General features: G+C 38.0%; 1 protein-coding gene across 1 annotated transcript in view; it reads right to left on the minus strand.

Moving 5' to 3' along the window:
- Positions 1 to 1,634: 1,634 nt before the first annotated feature.
- LOC100402764 (cytochrome P450 2C20) overlaps positions 1,635 to 22,771 on the minus strand; it is a 42,407-nt gene continuing 21,270 nt past the window's right edge. The window contains exons 6-9 of the mRNA XM_035268522.3: positions 10,601 to 10,742; positions 7,688 to 7,875; positions 4,300 to 4,441; positions 1,635 to 2,169 (exon numbers count right to left, since the gene is read on the minus strand). Coding sequence (XP_035124413.3) covers positions 1,988 to 2,169; positions 4,300 to 4,441; positions 7,688 to 7,875; positions 10,601 to 10,742 — 654 coding nt within the window. The 3' untranslated portion in view covers positions 1,635 to 1,987. The remainder of the gene's footprint in view (positions 2,170 to 4,299; positions 4,442 to 7,687; positions 7,876 to 10,600; positions 10,743 to 22,771) is intronic.

A 22,771-nucleotide genomic window follows, 5' to 3' on the forward strand; every position in this document is an offset into this window, starting at 1 on the left:
TGATTCTCTGCTTGGTTGCTGTGGGTATATAGAAGAGCTATTGATTTGTGTACATCAATCTTGCATCCAGAAACTTTGCTGAATTCTTTCATCCATTCTAGGTGCTTTCTGGAGGAGGTCTTTAGGGTTTTCAATGATCATATTGTCAGCAGACAGTGATAGTTCAACTTCCTCTTTACTAATTTGGATGCCATTGATTTCTTTCTCTTGTCTAATTGCTCTGGCTGAGACTTCCAGTATTATACTGAAGGGGAGTAATGAGAGTGGGTATCCTTGTCTTGTTCCAGTTCTCAGAGGGAATGTTTTCAACTTTTCCCCATTCAGTATTATGTTGGCTGAGGGTTTGTCACAAATGGCTTTTATTATTTTGAGGTATGTCCCTTGTATGCCAATTTTACTGAGGCTTTTAATCATAAAGGGATGCTGGATTTTGTCAAATGCTTTTCAGCATCTACTGAGACAATCATGTGATTTTTGTTTTTAATTCTGTTTATGTGATGTATCACATTTATTGACTTGCATATGTTAAACTGTCCTTGCATCCTGGTATGATACCCACTTAATCACAGTGGATTATTTTATTGGTATGCTGTTGGATTATGTTAGCTAGTATTTTGTTAAGAAGCATTCTCAAGTGAAGCATAATCTCAAGTATTCTCTGGGAAGCGTTCTGGAAGAGATAAACCACATTTATGCTATAGAGAAATTGTAGTTATTTAACTCTTCCTGAAAATGAACTCAAATCTTGTGTTCATAATTTCTTATTTGAAAACAAAGAAACGAAGTTGAGGCAAAAGGATTAAGTAACTTTTTATACCCATGCTGCTATGCCTGCATAAACACAGCACAGGTACACAGCATCACTCTTGGCTCTCTGCTTCAAATAATTCCTCCCCTACATTAGGACTGACAACAACCATGTATAATGAAAGATCAGGTCACCACCAAAATGTTTCCAGTGTCATCTGTGAATATAGCCAACTTTATTGTGATAAGAGGACCACTGAACCTGTGTTTCTTCTTTTTACAGAAGCTTTGTGCTTGAGTGCCCTCATGTCCCTGCTCCATTATTTTTGCCTATCGGGTTAAAGATGAGTGGATCGGTGAAGTAGGAATGGAGATTGAGTGTCTGAATTCATCCCTCTGTTTTGGTATTGTTGTGAACACTAAACAAAAATCTGAATTCTTATTCACTTTATGTTTTAATTTAGAATCAAGTATGAATATGTACATATGTACTTTCATATTGCTAATTATATGTTCTGAGTTTTATTCTTCTTTCTCCAAACAGGAACAAAATCCTTGGAAACCCTCAACAGATTGCATTATTCTTCTAATTTCTATTTCTTATTTTACACATAAATGCAACAGTAATGTGACTGTATGGTTCTGAAGTAATTAGCCTCACATTATCTCTGCAAATACACAACTGACCTCAATATGTTCCTTAAGGTTGTTTCTTCCCTTGGAGAGATTTTCTCTCTTATAAACTCTAGGCCTCAAACATCTTCCTTACCATCTTCTCTTTGTCACTTCTGCTTATCATTATGAGGACAAGCCGGGACTCATGGAATTTTCTTTTCTTTAATTTCTTTCTTACATTATGCACAAAGGAAGGAAAGTCTGAGAACTGATTAATAACAATTAATAACACTTTTTATTTAGCACATTCACAAAAGAAATGGATCTAAATTATCAATAATTAATCACTTTTCTCTGTTTTACTGTGATAACATATTAAAACCTCAGTACTGGAAAAGTATTAGCATATATGGCAGTCAATACAAGTGTTAGAGTATGAATAATTGCAAATATGTTTGTACAATGACCTGAACAACTCTCCTTAATGGAGGTTGAATGAGCATGGGGATATTGAGGGAATCAGAAGATGTGATGAGAGGTTAGAGGAGACATAATAGTGGGAATGTCCTTGATAAAAAAGAGTTACAGATGACAGCAGATCTGCAGCCAGATGACCTAGCATTCTTCAGACAGGAATAAAGCAGATCTGGTATGAGGGTGGCAAGGAAAAAATCCCTTTGCTAACTGGAGTAGTATTGAGGTTCTTTATATCGCCAACAGATTTCAGATTAAAGTTCTGTAAAATTGTGGTTAGGAATAAAAATATCTCCATGCGGGCGAGTCCCTCTCCAGCACAAATTCGTTTCCCTGAAGGTAACAAAGAGAGAAAGTAGTTACTCCTTGTATTTAACTGTTACTGTCACAAACAGTCTGTTTGTGACTTGCAGAAACAGAATATGCAGTAAATAATTGATGAATGACTGGGTAGATGAATGAACACATGGATGAATAGATGGATGAAATGATGAATGGAATAATGGATGGTGGGACAAACAAATGTATAAAAATGGAGACACTTGCTCTCTGTCTAACATGTAATATCAATAGGCATCTTTCATTCAACAAATATTTAACAAATACTCATAACAATCACTTCTTTAGTTGTTTCCACATTAAAACAGCTCTTTTGTCATTTTCAGTTTCCATCTGTCATTATATAAATACAAGCATATCTCTGTTTCCTCTTTCAAGCCTGATATTCCATGATCTTTCCTTCCACATTTCACATAATTTATTCTCAGCTCTAGCCATACACACTCTATATCAACATTGAACACACATGAACTTTCAAGTTTCATGTCCTGTTGTTCGTTTTGGCTAAGATACACCTTTATTAGGCTACATTCAGGACATAGGTCCAATTTTATTTCATCTTCACACTATTTATAATACCCTGAAGTAATAAAATCATACCCTCTCTGGTTTTCCTCAACATCATACTCATACTTTCATTAAAGCATAGATCACCTGGAATCATAATTCTGTATTTATTTATCTATTGTGCTAAAATGTGAATTCTTGGGTGGCCATGGTGGCTCACGTCTGTAATCCCAGCACTTTGAGAGGCCAAGGTGGTGGGTAGATCACTTGAGGTCATTAGTTTGAGAACAGCCTGGCCAATATGGTGAAACTCTGTCTCTACTTAAAATGCAAAAATTAGCTGGGTATGGTGTGGTGGGTGGGCACCTGTAGTCCCAGCTACTCTGGAGGATTTGACAGAAAAATTTCTTGAACCCAGGAGGCAGAGAGCTGAGATCATGCCACTGCACTCCAGCCCGTGCAACAGAGCAAGATTCCATCTCAAAAAAGAAAAGAAAAAGTAAATTCTTGAATGAAGGTCTCTGTCCTTGTCATCTTGGTATCTACAGTGCCAAATATAGAGCAGACATAAAAGGTCAAAGAATAGTGGGTGAAGGGGATAAAGGAAGCAAAACACACTGCCACGTGTGTACCTATGCAACTGTCTTGTATGTTCTGCACATGTACCCGAAAACCTAAAATGCAATCAAAAATCAAAAAAAAAAAAAAAGGTCAAAGAATAAAGGAAGAAGATTCCATGGCCTGAGACTCAGCACACAAATGCAGGTGTGAAAATCAAGAATACAGGATATATGATCATGACTGGAGGAAGGCAGAGTGATCTGGAATCACCATAAAGTAACCTCATGCCTTGCCAATGTTTCCTGAACCCCATGATTATTTAGCAAATGTCTGACGTGCTTGATCTAAAGTAAATGTTCTGCTCTGTCATTCATTAACTCCTTCAAAATGCCCAGCCTTCCCTTAGATTTTATCACCTCCTTTGAAGGAGATCAAACATTCTCTGAGTTACTTACTCCATTTTGTGTCTCACTGTGTTGTATGAGAGAGCAAGAAGCATGCAGATTTCCCCTCTATTCCCTACCCAGGGACTGTGCTTTTCTCTCCCAAAAGTCCCAGTCTAACTAAATTACAATGACCTGTTTACTCTTCTTCCCAAACTCAGGAGTAAGCCTCTTAAGAATTCATTCTGTTCTCGTTGAAACTTGTGCCCCTAGAGCTCAGCCTAGGAGGTGAGGAACACCATGTAGAAAACACTCAATGCAGTTGTGGGCTTAGATACATTTCTCATGTCAGTTAAGGAAAGATCAAATGAAGTTTTCCTTCTAGGAGGAGCTGTTGGGTAACTTAGTGATGTATCTAATCGTAGAATTCAACCAACCTAGATGTTAGTTTTCTCAGTTAGGAACAATGGAATTAACTCCTCAAAGCCCCACTATCTGGCCCAATAATGAGGGTGTATTGTGAGGGTGGAGAGCATGGGTATTGGGAGTGGTGCTCTTGATCATGAACAAATAGCAATTCTACCAGCCCCAGAGGAGGTGCCATGTAAATTGCCACTGATTCCCAAGAGTTATCTCTTTCCCTTAAATACAGAGGGAGATAAGTTTCTATTACCTGCTGAGAAAGGCATGAAATGGTCACTTTTCTTAAAGTTGCCATTTTTATCCAGAAAGTGGCCAGGGTCAAAGGTCTTTGGATTGGGAAATTCTTTGTCACTGTGCAGCACTGAAGTCAGTGATGTCATTATGGCTGTGCCCTGGAAGTAACAAAACAGATAATCTGATTTATAAAGAAGTCTGGAAGTGAGAAGAAGTAGTGGACATCACATAGCCCCATATCGTTGATCTTTAGATGAGGAAACTCAGGTCCAGCCAGACACAGTAATTTACATGGATGAGTTTAAGGTCAGTGACAGAATCTTGCTGAAGAGCTTTCCAAGCACATTTGAAGTCTTACATCTTGGGTACTTGTATGTAACCTTATGAAGGTGTTCTCCTGATCAAGTTTGGATGCCCTTGTCTGTCCCCACTTGCTGCTCTATTTCATCTCTTCAAATTTCACATCTTGTATTTAGATTATGTAGATTATGATATAAAATGGAAGTCTCTGTTGATATCGGAAATGTCCAGAGTATCTATCTGTTCATGAAACTTTTGTAAATAAACATCTAATCTATCTGAAAATGATGTCTTCTGAGATGATAACCACAAGTGCAATAACAAGTAACAACTATGGAGTGTTTATTATTGCCATCTATAGATTAATGTTAGTTTAAAACACTGAAAAGATGATGAAATTAGAAAAATTATCACTTTGTCACAATTCAAGTCAGAATAATCAGGTCAGGCAAGGATCATCAATTAAAGCTAGAACCACCCAGTTGCTCAGGAGACTGAGGCAGGAGAATTACTCGGGAGATGGAGGTTGCAGTGAGCTGAGATCACGCCACTGCACTCTAGGCTGGTGACAGAGTGAGACTCTGTTTCAATTAAAAAAGAAAAGAAAAGCAGAACCTCTGCAATGCTGAGATCTGGAGGATACCACCATATTATGTGAGGAACTTAGCATGAGCAATAATGGCACATGTGACATTTTATGCTCATCCCTCATCAGTGTGATTCAGTGGAATATTTAAAGCACCTATGTAGTTTTCTTGCCAAAATTGTAGCTGGAATCTGCCTCTAGAAAACAGTCACACAAAACCAGTCTGAGGAACATTGTAAATGACTGCTGGTCTCAAGAAGGTCAACTGATTGAAAAGAAACAAACAAGGAAAGGAACTTTCCTTGATTATAGGAGGTGATAAGATCAACAAAAATAAATTATATGCTTGTTCCTTGCCTGGATAGTAAACTGCAGAAGAAAAAAGCCATAAAAATATTCTCGGAAAATTGGGAAAATTTAAATTAGGCTGTATTTTTATTTGAACAATAATTACTGAGTATGAATACTCTATTATTGTGTATAAGAAAAATCTTTGTTTTGGGGCATACATACTGCAGTATTGAGGTTTAGATAGATTCCAGTATTGAGAAAGACAAGCCTCTCCTGGTTGTGTGCTTTAGTAAAAACTGTGTGGATTGAAGTCCTAACTCTTACAGAAAATCAGCGATAATTAGGGAAAAACCCATTGCATCTTTATAAGTTATCAATTCTGTCTTCTCCAGAGGATGACATTAGTAATGAAACCTTATCAATCTCATTGTTTTCCTTCATGAAAATATAACTTGTATTATTTTTAATTGCATAATAATAAGTGGAATTGTGTGGCTTATAGCACAGCAATTAAAACATCTGGATGAATACAGAAACCATATGATAGAAGGTATTGTAAAGCTGCAAAGACTAAAATTGGTTTCCAGATTACAAAGGCAAAAATTGGTCCCAGTGATAGAAGAACCTCAGAGAGGTAAGTCCATACCTACAGTCAATATTTGACTGTGTTCACATCAAGTTCAATTCTGATTCAGGACAGGAGATGTTGTCATTATTACTGCCTATGAGAGAGGAATTATTCCATTCTCTGAAATTCTGCATTTTTTATATATTATATCTGGTACCAAGCCATAGGTTTTCAGGCATTTCAAGAATACAACTAAGTGGTCACAAGAAGAAAAGTGGAAGAAAGGGAAAGCAGTAGAAACAGGTCCACATTAGGAACATTTCTCACTTAGTTTTATGCAGCCAGCATTGTCTTGTTATCATAACTCTGACAAGAAACTTTTGAAGGAGAAAAGTTGCAGACAAAGTATCTTATGAATATAAATACAGAAGTCCTAAACAATAAGTAACAGAGCAAATACAGCTTTTTCTGTATACTTATACATATTTAGTGAGGGACGTGAGGCCAGTACATGCAATCAGACAGATGCAGAAAATCAATTTGATAAAATTGCACATATATTCATGACAAAAATTTATATAAAAATAAGAGAAGAGGGAAAATTTTCCTATCTGATAAAGAACATCTACTAACATCTTAAAGATTTCTGATAAAGAGTATCTACTAAAATAGTTAAAGCATCATTCTTAGTAGTGAAATATTAATATTCTTATACTCTACCCTCCAGCAGATCAGAAATAAAATAAAAGGATGCCCTCTATCACCAATTCTGTTCAGTGCTATTCTGGAAAGCCTAGCCAGTGCAATAATGCAATAAAGATAAATTAAGGACAAAGTAATTAGAAAATAAGAAATAAAATACATATTAACCTAGATAGCAAGATATTGTACATAGAAATTCCAAGAATATCCACAGGTAAATTATTAGCAATGATCAGTAAATTTAGGAAAGTTGTTAGATATAAGGTCATTAGAATAGTAAAATTAGATACAATTACATATACCAGTTACAAAGAAATAAAAATTTATAACAAGAAAATATTAATTATCTAGGAAAAACATAATGATAGAGTTGTAAGCCACTGTACTGAAACGAAAACATTTCTGAGAAAACGGAATAAAGCTCAGTAAGTTGTGAGCATAACCATATTCATGAATTTAAAAACTCAATGCATGAACATGCTAAGTCTTTCCAGATTGAACTATACATTGAATGTCACTTTGATAAAAATCTCAGAAGAGTGTTTTAGGAAATTGGCACACTGATTATTTTCAACAATTATTTGAAAATGTAAACACCTAAGATTAGCCTATTAAGGAGACCTATTATAGGTGGGGAGTTGGGGAGAGATAGCATGGGGAGAAATGCCAGATATAGGCGATAGGGAGGAAGGCAGCAAATCACACTGCCATGTGTGTAACTATGCAACAATCTTGCATGTTCTTCACATGTACCCCAAAACCTAAACTGCAATTCAAAAAAAGAAAAGAGCTTTATAAATCTTTATAGCCCCAAACAAAAGAACAGAAAGTGCATCAAGCTGCCACATATATGAGTATTGGACTTCTCTCATCTTGTATTTTTAGAGGATTGGAGCCAAACTGGCACTTTGGAAATTTTGGAAGCACAGAAATATGGTGTAAGAGAAACAAGCTTACCTTGGGGATGAGGTAATTTCTGAACTTAATGTCAGTGGTCACTGCATGGGGCACACTGGTGGGGACAAGGTCAATGTATCTCTGGATCTCGTGCATGACAGCATCTGTATAAGGCATGTGGCTCCTATCCTGCATGCAGGGGCTCCTGTGTCTGCCAATTACATGATCAATCTCTTCCTGGACTTTAGCTGACAAGACACAAGGAAGAACTGATGGAAACGGAGATACATAGAACATTTATCATAGCAATTCATGGCCACATTAAACATCACATACAAATCCCAACAACATTACAAACATGAGTTACATGTCCAGAAGTACAACCAGCCATATAAAGAGAATTGCCATAAAATAGATACATATCATTCTCCTACAAACTAGTAATTACAGTACACAAGTACATTTCTATAAATTAACACACATGACAACTAATGCAAATGTAAGTAATAAATTATTTTTAAAATAAACAGAACACAATAAGTCAAGAAATTACAGTGCTTGTAAACAGAAAAACCAAGGATCAAATAGTATATGTATTGCCAAAATAATACATGAGGTATACTGTTAAATTGTAATGGTTTTATAAATATATCTGTGTTTGGGTTTTTTTGTGCGTTCATGTGTGTGTGTGTGTGGGGAGGTGCAATTAGCAATGGTGCTCTCTTCACTCTTCCAGTTCCCAATTATGGCCACTTTGAACATGTTAGCAGCTTCCTCTGAAATGTATATTCATGTTTCTAAATAATCACTATCTTTTCATATTTTTACTTAACAATTTTTAGACAATATTTAATGATTTTCTGGTATGGGAGATGAGAATTTTAATCTCCATCTCTATTCCATTTATAGACACACACCCACAAAGTTATATGTACACACACACAATTCTCCTACTTATCAGAATATATTTAGACCACAATTCCAGGTTATATTACTATTCATTATTTGCATCATTCTGACACACACACACACACACCTATTTATACATACACATTCTTCATTGGCTCTTTAGTTGAATCACAATTTTATATGCTTCAAGTTAGACTATTTGCACATGCTCAGGTACATGTTTGCAACTCCCAGTAATAATTCCCCAATTATACGGAAATCTCAGACTATCAATCACATCTCTTTGCTTCTTGACATCTCCTGTATATGTGTTATCCACCTGGTCTTTTCTGAAGTAGTTGTTTTCCAGGACTGGTGTCCAGCAATCTGTCTGATACTCTCATTCTCTTACATGAGGTCTCCTGATTCCTGGCACCTATGATTTCTACTGACTTGGTTTCAGACATGAGATGGAGCACAACCTCCAGTATTGGGGAAAGTTAGTATAGAGCGTGAAATTTGTAGCAAGCACACAGGTCTATTTTTTTTATTAATACACAAGATACTATGCTTGAGAATTCTGATGCTGTCTGAATGCTGATATTTTATACATGACCTAATATATGTCTCTGAAAGATTTTCCCTTTACTTCTGGTGCTCCAAAATTCTATGACCCTGTGTCCTGTGGTGCATGTTTTAATTTCATTTACTCTGCTGAACACTTGTAACTTACTATTAACATGGCAAAATATGGGGGTCTTTTCTCTAGACTTGTTTCTTCTCTGGAGAATATCTAGCTGATATTCCTGAATGTCAGGAAGCAAGATGGAGAAAAATGCTGAGTCTTTGAGTCTGAGGAGTAGATCTTTCCCAAACCTTTTTTTCTGGCTTCACACCTCACACTTTTCTGACCCCATAAATTATTCCCAAGTACAGAGCTTCTTAGCCTCAGTTTCTCTGGAGAGTGTGCCTCACTTTTCCACTGGGAAAAAAGCAGGTACCTGATAAAAGGAGTTATGGAGAAAACTTGGGAGAACCTCCCTTTTCAGCCTCATTCTCTACCTTCTTTGGACCTTGATGCCTCCAAATACTCAACCTTATAAGAATCATAGTGACACATATTAGCTTTTCCTCTTGATAAATCTTCCTCTGCTGACACTTAGGTTACCACTTCATTCTCTATGCTATGTAAATTGTCAATTCTCCTTTGTCTCTGTATTTTAGAAATTTGCCAAAGCCTTGTTGGCTGTTTTCTATTCTCCTCTCTTTTTACTTCAGCAGGCTAATTTTAATTTATAATTGAGTTATTGAAATTTCAGTGGGATCCTGACATGGGGGAAAAGGTATGCTGTCTGCTGCAAAACAGGAAGTATTTAAAAGTAAATTCTAGGGAAATGTAGAAATTACTCTAAAGGTAAATTGTAAATTCTAAAGAAAAGTTGTATTGGAAAGATGCAATTATTATCCCCCCCTTCCAAAAATTCCTATTTGGTAAAACAGCAGTTGTATGAAACACACTTCTAGAATAATAAAATTCCTTTAGGTATGGCCTCTGCTTAAATGAAACCACCTTTCTTAGGAGTCTAACTTTTAGGTTACTTCCCAAATTGGAATTTGTCTCAGGATGCCTCACTACCATTCTAGAATTTCCACCTATGCTTCAACAAAGATTGTTTGTATCTCCCTACTGCAGCATTAGAGCATGGAATTTTCAAAATGAGAAAAGATATCTTCAAGAATGTACCTACTGTTCAAAGTGGACTTTTCATAATAAAACCAACATTCAATACCAGGCCAAATTATGTTGGCTCTTCCCACCACAAATGACCTCTGCTGAATTCCAGACACTTAATCAGGGCTTTATTTATTTTGATGCTGGCATACTGTTTTTACTGATCTTGGTCATCTTCTTCCATTGTGCAAAGATGTACTTTTTAATGATGTCTTCAAATTTAGACAGATTATAGCTGATGACAGAGAAACTTAAAGAATGAAGCTTCTCTAAGTGAAACAGAATGGAGAACACTGGCACCATCTTCTCAGCATTGTTCTGAAATTTACTTTATTCATCATCTGTGGTCCTACCTGTGACCTCTGGGTGCTTCAGCAGGAGTAGGAGTCCATATCTCAGAGTGGTGCTTGTTGTCTCTGTTCCAGCAGGAAATAGATCAGCTACAGTGCCAACCAAGTTTTCAGTAGTGAATTCAGACTCTTGGTTGTCCTTTTCCTAGAAGTGATTTCATGCTTTATCTGAGAAATTATGTGCCAGCATATCTAATTACACTAAATTTTTTAAAAAAAAAAATACTATGTTATAAAGTTAGCCAGAAGAGAAACTGGGTGGTACAGTATTAGAAAAAATAACTGTATGGTATGGCAGAAACTGCAGATCAGTTGACTCAAACTTTATTTCCTGATAGACCTGCAAATTCCTTTTATGAAATCATTTGCTGCTTAGTTTAGTTACAAAGAATTTTTATTTTCCCAGAAATATAAGCAGAAGTACACTGATGCCCTGTCTTAGTTCAATTTGTGTTATATAACAGAATACTGTAAACTTGGTAATTTACAAAGAAAATAAATTTATTTCTGAAGATTCTAAAGACTGGGATGTCGAAGAGCATGGCACTGGCCTCTGGCAATTTCCTTCATGCTATTTCATTGCATTGCAAAAAGTAGAAGGACAAGGAAGGGTAAGAGTGAGAAAACACAAAAGAGCCACACTCACATTGATGACATACTGTCAAGAACCACACAACTCTTGCAGTAATAATATGAGTGTACTTATAAGGTCAGAAGACTGATGATTTAATCATGTCTTGTTAGGCTGCATCTTCCAACACTGTTGCACTTGGCAATCATTTTTAGTGCATGAACTCTAGGGGACACAATCAAACCAGAACATGAATCTTCTTTTATTTTCTTCTTATTACTTAAAACACAAATATGAAGGAGAATGTAAGATTGACATCATCTAGGGACATGAGTATTTGGTCATAGTCATCAAGACTTTCATACTAAATATGGTGAAAAAAAAGAAGACACTTGACTCTCTGATACTTCAGGGCTACTATATTATTTCTAATCTAGCCCAGCATAACACTTCTTGTATTTGAGATATATAAACAAATATTTGGCTAAGCTCTTGATATAGTTTGGATAATAAATACTTGTCTCTTCAAATCTTTAGTTGAAATTCAATCTCCAGTGTTGTATTTGGGACCTGGTGAGAGGAGATTGGATCATCGGGGTAAATTTCTCATGAATGTTTTTTCCTTTGATGCTATCCTGAAAATAAGTGAGTTCACATAAAACCTGGTTGTGTAAAACTGTTTCTCCAACTTGCTTCTTCTATTGCCATGTGATGTGCCTGTTGCTGCTTTGCCTTCTGCAATGAGCAAATGCTCCCTGAGGACTCTCCAAAAGCTGAGCAGATGCCAGCATCATGCTTGTACAGCCTGCATAACTGTGGGCCAAGCAGACCTTATTTTCTTATAAATTATCTGGCCTCAGGTATTTCTTCATAGCAATGCAAGAATAGCCTAACACATCATTTATATGAATTTTTCTTATTATTAAATGAAAACAATTTTAGTTTACAAAGATAGGTAAATTAGGGCCATACTATGAAAAGTGTTACTCTCTTGAAAGAAGAGTTTGCAATTCTCTTCTTTCATCGAAAATTTATGAAGCCTCCATATTGTCTACATATTCATTAGGAAGCTGAAATTATTTTAAACAAAATGTCAACAAAAACAAGAATAAAATATAATGAAAGAGAATGAGCTAATAAAGACAAGATAGGTCGGACAAAATTGTAATCCAGATGGGAGGCAATAGGCAACTTATTCTAGGGAACAAGTTCAGGAATAAATAGGAATATACAAAGTGAAGAGAAATATAAATTATTAACACAAAGAATTGAGGTATTAACTGCCTATATTAGATGCAAAATAGTAGGGGTAATGCAAATGCCAATCTAAGGGACTAATCAAATAAAGATCTCATAAATGGGGGAGAAGATTCAAGATGGCGCTGTAGGAGCAGCTCAGGATTGCGGCTACCATTGAAAATGCAGAGGGTGAGTGGACGCTGCATTTCAAGATGGATCTTTACTACCCACAGACCAGGAGATTCCTAGGTGGAGAAGCCCCATGGGTCACCAGTGCATCCTTTTTGCTGGTGCAGCTGTTTTGGCCTGCGCCACAGTGCAGCAACTCTCCATACAAAATAAACTGGTCTGCTTGCCCTGTTAAACTGGCAATTGGAGAGCCAGGAAGGCAGATTAGCCCATTCATCTGATTAAATGGGACTGGAACATGAAGCCCGGCCAGGAGATTCCTGGGCAGCGATGTTGTTTCAGCCAGCGCAGTGGTTCGCTGCATGGGAAATCACACAGATCCTGATGCCTTTACAGCAGGTGACTGGAACACCTGAGAGAGAGTCAACCGTTCACCTTAAAAAAAAAAGGGCTCTGAGGCAGGGAGACAGATGATCAGGCTCGGCAGGTCCCACGCCCACAAAAACAAAGAAACAAACAAAAAACAGCAATTAGAAATGCTTGGGGTTGAGAGTTTCATGGGAAGCTCAGCTGAACCCAGGATGGCCCAGCTCTGTGGGGGAGGGGCGTCCACCATTACTGAGGCACTCCACCCCTATAAAGGTAGTCTGCCATTGCTGACACAGCTTGCCATTGCTGAGGCAACTCACCATCGTCGAGGCAACCCACCATCGCCAAGACAACCCGCCATAACAAAGATAATCCACCATTACAGAGGTAGGCCAACATTGCCAAGGCAGTTCTAACCACATCCATACAAACAGGACTGCAGGGAAATACACACAGCAGCAGGGTGGAGCCAGCAGCAGGGTAGAACCCACAGCAGCTCAGCAAAGCGTCTGCAGGCTGTGGCCAGGCTGCCTCCTTGCCAGGCAGGACAGCCCTGAAAAAAAAAAAGGCAGCAATGCAATGGATACTCATAAATAAAGCCCTAACTCTCTGGGACAGAGCACCTGGAGAAAAAAAGGGGGATTTATGAGTTCTGCTGCAGCAGACTTAAACGTACCTGCCTAGCAGCTCTGAATGAACAACAGAGCTCAAAGCTCAGCACTTGAACTCCTATAAAGAACAGACTGTCTGCTCAAGCAGCTCCCTGACCCCCATATATCCAAGGAGTCACCTCACAAAGAACTGATCAGAATGACATTTGGCAGGCATCATTCTGGGACAAAGATAGCAGAAGAAGAAACTGGTAGCATCCCTTACTGCTCTGCAGCTGCTTCAGGTGACCCCCAGGAAAGCAGGGCCTGGAGTGGACCTCAATACTCTTACAGCAGAGGGGCCACACTGCTAGAAGAAAAACTAAGAAACAGAAATACTTCATCATCAAAAATCTAGAGGTCCACTCAGAGACCCAATCTGAAAATTAGCAACTACACAGACGACAGGTGGATAAATCTACAAAGAAGGAAAGAAACCAGTGCAGAAAGGAGGAAAACACCTGAAACCAGAACACCTCACCTCCTACAAGGAATCACAATTCCTCACCAGCAAGGGAAGAAAGCTGGATGAAGAATGAGTGTGATGAAATGACAGAATCAGACTTCAGAAGGTGGGTAATAAGAAACTTCCGTGAGCTGAAAGAACACGTTGTAACTCAATGAAAAAAAGCTAAGAACCTTGAAAAAAGATTTGATGAAATGATGACAAGAATGGACAACTTAGAGAAAAATATGAGTGAATTCATGGAGCTGAAAAACACAACACAAGAACTTTGCAAAGCATGCACAAGTCTCAACAGCCGAATTGACCAAGCAGAAAAAAGGATATCAGAGGTCGAATATCAACTCAATGAAATAAAACAAGAAGGCAAGATTAGAGAAAAAAGCACAAAAAGGAATGAATAAAGTCTCTACGAAATGTGGGACTATGTGAAGGGACCTAATCTATGTTTGATAGGTGTACCTGAATGTGATGAAAAGAATGAATCCAAGCTGAAAAATACTCTTCAGGATATTATCCAGGAAAATTTCTGCAACCTAGCAATGCAGACCAATATTCAAGTCCAGGAAATACAGAGAACATCACAAAGATATTCCGCAAGAAGAGCAACCCTAAGGCACGTAATCATCAGATTCATTAGGGTTGAAATGAAGGAGAAAATGCTAAGGGCAGCCAGAGAGAAAGGTCAGGTTATTCACAAAGGGAAGGCCATCAGACTGACAGCAGATCTCTTAGCAGAAACCCTACAAGCCAGAAGAGAGTGAAGCCAATATTCAACATTCTTAAGGAAAGAACTTTCAACCCAGAATTTTATATCCAGCCAAACTAAGCTTCATAAGTGAAGGAAAAATACAATCCTTTGCCAAGAAGCAAGTACTCAGAGATTTTGACACCACCAGGCCTGCTTTACAAGAGCTCCTGAAAGAGGTACTACAAGTAGAAAGAAACAACCAGCACCAGCCATTCCAAAAACATACCAAATGCTAAAAAGCATTAACAAAATGAACAATCTGCATCAACTAACGAGGAAAACAGCCAACTAGCATCAAAATTGCAGGATCAAATTCACACATAACAATATTAACCCTAAATGTAAATGGGCTAAATGCACCAATCAAAAGATACAGACTGGTAAATTGGATAAAAAGTCAAAACCCATCAGTGGGCTGTATCCAGGAAACCCATCTCACATACAAAAATACACAAAGGCTCAAAATAAAGGGATGGAGGAAGATTTACCAAGCAAATGGAGAGCAAAAAAGAAGCAGGAGTTGCAATTCTTGTCTCTGATAAAATAGACTTTAAAGCAACAAAGATCAAAAGAGACAAAGGACATTACATAATGGTAAAAGAATCGATACAACAAGAAAAGCTAATGATCCGAAATATGTATGGACCCAATACAGGAGCACCCAGATATATAAGGCAAGTTCTTAATGACTTACAAAGAGACTTAGACTCCCACACAATAATAGTGGGAGACTTTAACACTCCATTGTCAATATTAGACAGATCAACCAGAAAGAAAATTAACAAGAATATCCAGGACTTGAACTCAGACCTGGAACAAGCAAACCTGATAGACATTTACAGAACTCTTCACCCCAAATCCACAGAATATACATGCTTCTCAGCATCACATCACACCTACTCTAAAATTGACCACATACTTGGAAGTAAATCACTCCTTAGCAAATGCAAAAGAACTGAAATCATAACAAACAGCCTCGCAGACCACAGTGCAATCAAATTGGAACTCAGAATTAAGAAACTAACTCAGAATTTTACAGCTTCATGGAAACTGAACAACTGGCTCTTGAATGTTGACTGGATAAACAATTAAATGGAGGCAAAAATAAAGAAGTTCTTCGAAACTGAGAACAAAGACACAACATACCAGAATTTCGGGAACACATTTAAAGAAGTCTCTAGAGGAAAATACTAGCAATAAGTGCCCACATGAGAAGAGTGGAGAGATCCAAAATTTACACCCTATCATCAAAATTGAAAGAGCTAGAGGAGCAAGATCAAAAAAACTCAAAACCTAGCAGAAGACAAGAAATAACTAAGATCAGAGCAGAACTGAAGGAGATAGAGACATGAAAAACCTTTCAACAAATGGATAAATCCAAGAGCTGGTTTTTTGAAAAGATCAACACAATAGACCACTAGCCAGCTTGATCAAAAAGAAAAGAGAGAATAACCAAATAGATGCAATGAAAAACGATAAAGGAGAAATCACCACAGATTCCACAGAAATTCAACCAACACAAATGCCCATCGATGATAGATTGGACTAGGAAAATGTGTCGCATATACACAATGGAATATTATGCAGCAATGGAAAATGATGAGTTCATGTCCTTTGTACGGACATAAATGAACCTGGAGAACATCATTCTCAGCAAACTGACACTAGAGCAGAAAATGAAATACTGCATGTTCTCACACATAGGCAGGTGATGAACAATGAGAACACATAAACACAGGAACGACAGCACTACACACTGGGTGTCTATGGGGGGAATAGGGGAGGGACAGTGGGGGAGAGGAGCTGGGGAGAAATAGCATTGGGAGAAATGCCAGATGTAGGTTAAGGGGAGGAAGGCAGCAAATCACACCACCATGTGTGTACCTATGCAACTATCTTGCATGTTCTTCACATATACCCCAAAACCTAAAATGAAATAAAAAGAAAAAGAAAAAAGAGAATAACCAAATAGATGCAATAGAAAATGATAGAAGGAAAATCACCACAAATTCCACACAAATTAAAACCATCATCAAAGAATATTATGAACAACTTTATGCACATAAACTAGTAAACCTGGAAGAAGTGAATAAATTCCTGGACACCTGTGTCCTCCCAAGCCTAAAGCAGGAAGAAGTCAAAACTATGAAGAGACCAATAACAAGGTCTGAAGTTGAGGAAGCAATTAAGAGCCTATTACACAAAAGAGCCCAGATCCAGATGGGTTCACAGCCAAATTCTATGAGACACACAAAGAGGAACTGTAACCATTCCTTCTGAAACTATTCCAAAGAATCCAAAAAAGGAAATCCTTCCCAAATTAGTTTATGAGACCAACATCATCATGATACCAAAACCTGGCAGAGACTCAACAAGAAAGGAAAACTTCAGGCCCATATCAATGATGAAAATAGACACAAAAATTTTCAATAAAATATTGGCAAGCTGATTGCAACAGCACATTAAAAAGCTTATTTACCATGATCAAGTAGGATTCATTTCTGGGATGCAAGACTGGTTCAACATATGCAAGTCTATAAACATAATTCACCATATAAACAGGACCAAAAACAAAAACCACATAATTATCTCAATTGACTCAGAAAACGCCTTTGACAAAATTCAACAGCCCTTTATGCTAAAAACCCTCAATAAACTCGGTATCGATGGAACGTATCTCAAAATTATTAACGCTATTTACGACAAACAAAGAGCCAATATCATACTGAATGGGCAAAAACTGGAAGCATTCCCTTTGAAATCTGGCACTAGACAAGGATGCCCTCTCTCACCACCTCTATTCAATATAGTACTAGAAGTTCTAGCCAGAGCAATCAGGCATGAAAAAAAAGGGTATTCAAATAGGAAAGGAGTAAGCCAAATTGTCTCTATTTGCAGACGACATGATAGTATACCTGGAAGACTCCATCGTCTCAGCCCAAAATCTCCTGAAACTGATAAGCAACTTCAGCAAAGTCTAAGGATACAAAATCAATGTGCAAAAATCACAAGCATTCCTATACACCAATAACAGACTTAAAGAGAGCCAAATCAAGAATAAACTGCCATTCACAATTGCTACAAAGAGAATAAAATACCTAGGAATACAACCAACAAGAAATGTAAAGGACCTCTTCAAAGAGAACTCCAAACCACTGCTCAACAAAATAAGAGAGGACACAAACAGATGGAGAAACATTCCATATTCATGGTTAGGAAGAATCAGTGTAGTGAAAATGGCAATACTGCCCGAAGTAATTTACAGATTCAATGCTTTCCCCTTCAAGCTACCAATGACCTTCTTCACAGAACTGGAAAAAAGCACCTTCAACTTTGTAAGGAACCAAAAGGGAGCTGCATAGCCAAGTCGATTCTAACCAAAAAACACAGCAGGAGGCATCACACTACCAGACTTCAAACTATACTACAAGGCTACAGTAATCAAAACAGCATGGTACTGGTACCAAAACACAGTTATAGACCAATGGTACAGAACAGAGGCATTGGAGGCAACACAACATATCTACAACTATACAATCTTTGATAAACCTGACAGAAACAAGCAATGGGGAAAGGATTCCCTGTTTAATAAATGGTGTTGGGAAAACTGGTTAGCTATGTGCAGAAAGCAGAAACTGGACCCCTTTCTGACAACTTACACTAAAATTTAATCCAGATGGATTAAAGACTTAAACATAATACCTGATACCATAAAAACCATAGAAGAAAATCTAGGCAAAACCATTCAGGACATAGGAGTAGGCAAGGACTTCATGACCAAAACACCAAAAGCATTGGCAACAAAAGCCAAAATAGACAAATGGGACCTAATCAAACTCCACAGCTTCTGCACAACAAAAGAAACAGTCACTAGAGTGAATTGGCAACCAACAGAATGGAAAAAAATTTTTGCAGTTTACCCATCTAACAAAGGGCTGATATCCAGAATTTACAAAGAACTCAGACAGATTTACAGAAAAAAAACAAACAAGCCCATTCAAAAATGGGCGAAGGATATGAACAGACACTTTACAAAAGAAGATATACATGAGGCCAAAAAACATGAAAAAATGCTCATCATCACTAGTCATTAGAGAGATGCAAATCAAAACCACACTGGGATACCATCTCACGCCAGTTAGAATGGCGATTATTAAAAAATCTGGAGACAACAGATGCTGGAGAGGATGTGGAGAAAAAGGAACAGTTTTAAACTGTTGGTGGGAGTGTAGATTAGTTCAACCATTGTGGAAGACAGTGTGGCGATTCCTCAAGGACCTAGAAATAGAAATTCCATTTGACCCAGCAATCCCATTACTGGGTATATATCTAAAGGACTATAAATCATTCTACTATAAGGACATATGCACACAAATGTTCATCACAGCACTGTTTACAATAGCAAAGACCTGGAACCAACCCAAATGTCCATCGATGATAGACTGGACTGGACAAATGTGGCACATATACACCATGAAATATTATGCAGTAATCAAAAAGGATGAGTTTGTGACCTTTGCAGGGACATGGATGAACCTGGAGACCATCATTCTCAGCAAACTGACACAAGAACAGAAAATGAAATACCACATGTTCTCACTCATAGGCAGGTGTTGAACAATGAAAACACATGGACACAGGGAGGGGAGCACTACACACTGGGGTCTATTGGGGGAATAGGGGAGGGACTGTGGGGGGGAGTTTTTGAGGGATAGCATGGAAAGAAATGCCATATGTGGGTGAAGTGGAGGAAGGCAGCAAATCACACTGCCACATGTGTACCTATGCAACTATCTTGCATGTTCTTCACATGTACCCCAAAATCTAAAATGCCATTAAAAAAATCTCATAAATGGAAAGTGTAAATACACCTTCGGTAAGCATTTGAATTAGCAATCAAGAACTCCCATGTTAAAAAAGTTCCAGCTCAGAATATCTTCACTAGTGAATTCTACAAAAATATTTATAAAGAACCCAGATCCAAGGGAAAATGAAAGGGACCTTGTGTGAACAATGTAATGTCCTCAATAAGTCTCAAAATTACAGCTCACTACAGTACTTGTGCTCATGAAGGCATAGAAGCCCATTTTGACTTCAGATGCTAGCAGTCTTCCAGATTGAGTAGGGATCAGAGAACACTCCCACCTGACTTTTCCATAGATTACTAAGTCTCTTAGTGTTTGACCTTTGCCAGCTTACTTTATTTGTGTGTGTGTGTGTGTGTTGTAGATTATTCCTATGAGTTGACCAATAAACTTCATTACTCTCTCTTTAACACTCTATTTGGTCTATGATTATTCATCTATAATATTGGCTCTTGCTTTGAGGATAATTGGTCATTGACTTCTTTGTCAGCCAACTGGAAATCTCTGATGCCTCAGGCTGTGGAAAGGTCTGAAAGATGTACAGTGGCTTAGACTTCACTCTTTGGTACAAAGGAGGACAATGTTGAGTGGGGCTTAACTGGGCCTGCCTATCCTCTGGTCTCCCAACAGCAGGTGCAAGCACCACCACTGATGGGGGTGGCAGGAGAGTTACATAGACTCTGTAAGATTTCCTTGGTTATAAATAGCCTTAGTATGCTGGTTTTCTCGAATGCCAGCTGTACTAGCAATGTACTGGGCTTGTGAACACACTCAAGACCTTCTGATTAGCTGGGATAATGTGAGTATGGTGTTAGCTGAGATAAGACAAAAGTTTTCTCCTTTACAAATGCTGTGTTGTTTTGCCAGAAGATGTAATAGGCTGTGCCCATTGGTTTCCAGCTAGGAGATGTTTCTTGCAGAAGAGAGCCACCTACAGTGGTAGCTGTAGGATCTGTGCTTGGCTTATATTTCCCAGGGGAACATGTAAAAGAATGAAATATGATTTCTGCCAGGTGCAGTGGCTCATCCTTGTAATCCGAACACTTTGGGGGGCCAAGGCAGGTGGATCATGAGGTCAAGAGATTGAGATCATCCTGGTCAACATGGTGAAACCCTGTCTCTACTTAAAATACAAAAAATTGGCTGGGCGTGGTGGTGCGCATCTGTAGTCCCAGCTACTCAGGAGGCTGAGGCAAGAGAATTGCCTGAACCCAGGAGGCAGAGGTTGCGGTGAGCCAAGTTTGTGCCATTGCACTCCAGCCTTGGTAACAAGAGTGAAACTCTGTCTCAAAAAAAAGAAATGATTTCTCTATCTCACCATATACAAAAATTCATTCAAGATAGACTAAAGACATTTATGAGACTTGAAATCATAAAAATTCTAGATAAAACCCTAGGAAAAACTCTTCTAAGCTTTGGTGTAGGCTAAGGATTTATAAGTCAGGATTTTTTGTTTAAAAGCAATTTCAACAAAAAAAAGTTGACAATAGGACCTAAGTAAACTAAAGAGCTTCTGCATAGTAAAAGAAATGACAAGCAGAGTAAACGTACAATCTACAGAATGAGAGAAAATATTTTCAAAATATACAAAAACAAGCAATGGGGAAAAAATTTCCTGTTTAATAAATGATGTTGGGATAACTGGCTAGCCATTTGCAGAAAGCTGAAACTGGACCCCTTCCTGACACCTTACACTAAAATTAACTCCAGATGGATTAAAGACTTAAACATAAGACCTAACACCATAAAAACCCTAGAAGAACACCGAGGCAAAACTATTCAAGACACGGGCATAGGTAAGGACTTCATGACTAAAGCATCAAAAGCATTGGCAACAGGAGCCAAAATAGACAAATGGGACCTAATTAGACTCCAGAACTTCTGCACAGCAAAAAAACATCATTAGAGTGAACCAGCAACTAACAGAATGGGAAAACATTTTTGCAATCTACCCATCTGACAAAGGGCTAATATGCAGAATCTACAAATAACTAAAGCAGATTTACAAGAAAAAAAAAACAAACCTATTCAAAAGTGGGAAAAGGACATGATCAGACACTTTTCAAAAAAAGACATATATTAGACCAACAAACATATGAAAAAATGCTCATCATCACCGGCCGGCAGAGAAATGCAAATCAAAACCACATTGAGATACCACCTCACGTTAGTTAGAATGGCGATCATCAAAACATCTGGAGACAACAGACGCCGGAGAAGATGTGGAGAAATAGGAACACTTTTACACTGCTGGTGGGAGTGTAAGTTAGTTCAGCCATTGTGGAAGACAGTGTGGCAATTTCTCAAGGACCTAGAAGTAGAAATTCCATTTGACCCAGTAATCTTTTTACTGAGTATGTATCCAAAGGATTATAAATTGTTCTATTATTAAGACCCATGCACACATCTTTTTGTTGTGGCACTGTTTACAATAGCAAGGGCCTGGAACCAACCCAAATGCCCATCAATGATAGACTGGACAAAGTTAATGTGGCACCTATACACCATGGAATACTATGCAGCCATAAAAAATGAGTTTGTGTCCTTTGTAGGGAGATGGATAAATCTGGAAACCATCATTCTCAGCAAACTGACACAAGAACAGAAAATCAAACGCTGCATGTTCTCACTCATAGTCAGGTGTTGAACAATGAGAACACATGGACACATGAAGGAGCATCACACACTGGGGTCTGTCGTGGGAGACTAAATCAGGAACAGTGGGGGATAAGGAGGTTGGTTAAGGATAACATGGGGAGAAATACCAGATACAGGCGATGGGGGGATGGAGGCAGCAAACCACATTGCTGTGTATGTACCTGTGCAACAATCCTGCATGATCTGCACAGGTACTCCAGAACCTGAAGTACAATAAAAAATACATATATCTAAAACATTAAGAATTATGCATCATGACTAAATGGGATGTACAGGAGGAATGCAAGGGTGGTTCAATACGAAAATCAATGTAATACACCACCTTATTAGAAGGAAAGGAAAAATCTAACAAAATTGTTATCAAAAAAGGAGCTGAGAAAGCATAAGACAAAATTCAATAGTCTTTATCAGACAAAGGTCTAATATCCAGAATCTACAAGGACTTAAATTTGCAGGAAGAAAAACAAACAACCCCATCA

Source organism: Callithrix jacchus, chromosome 12 (genome assembly GCF_049354715.1).
Source record: "Callithrix jacchus isolate 240 chromosome 12, calJac240_pri, whole genome shotgun sequence".
Taxonomy (NCBI): Eukaryota; Metazoa; Chordata; class Mammalia; order Primates; family Cebidae; genus Callithrix; species Callithrix jacchus.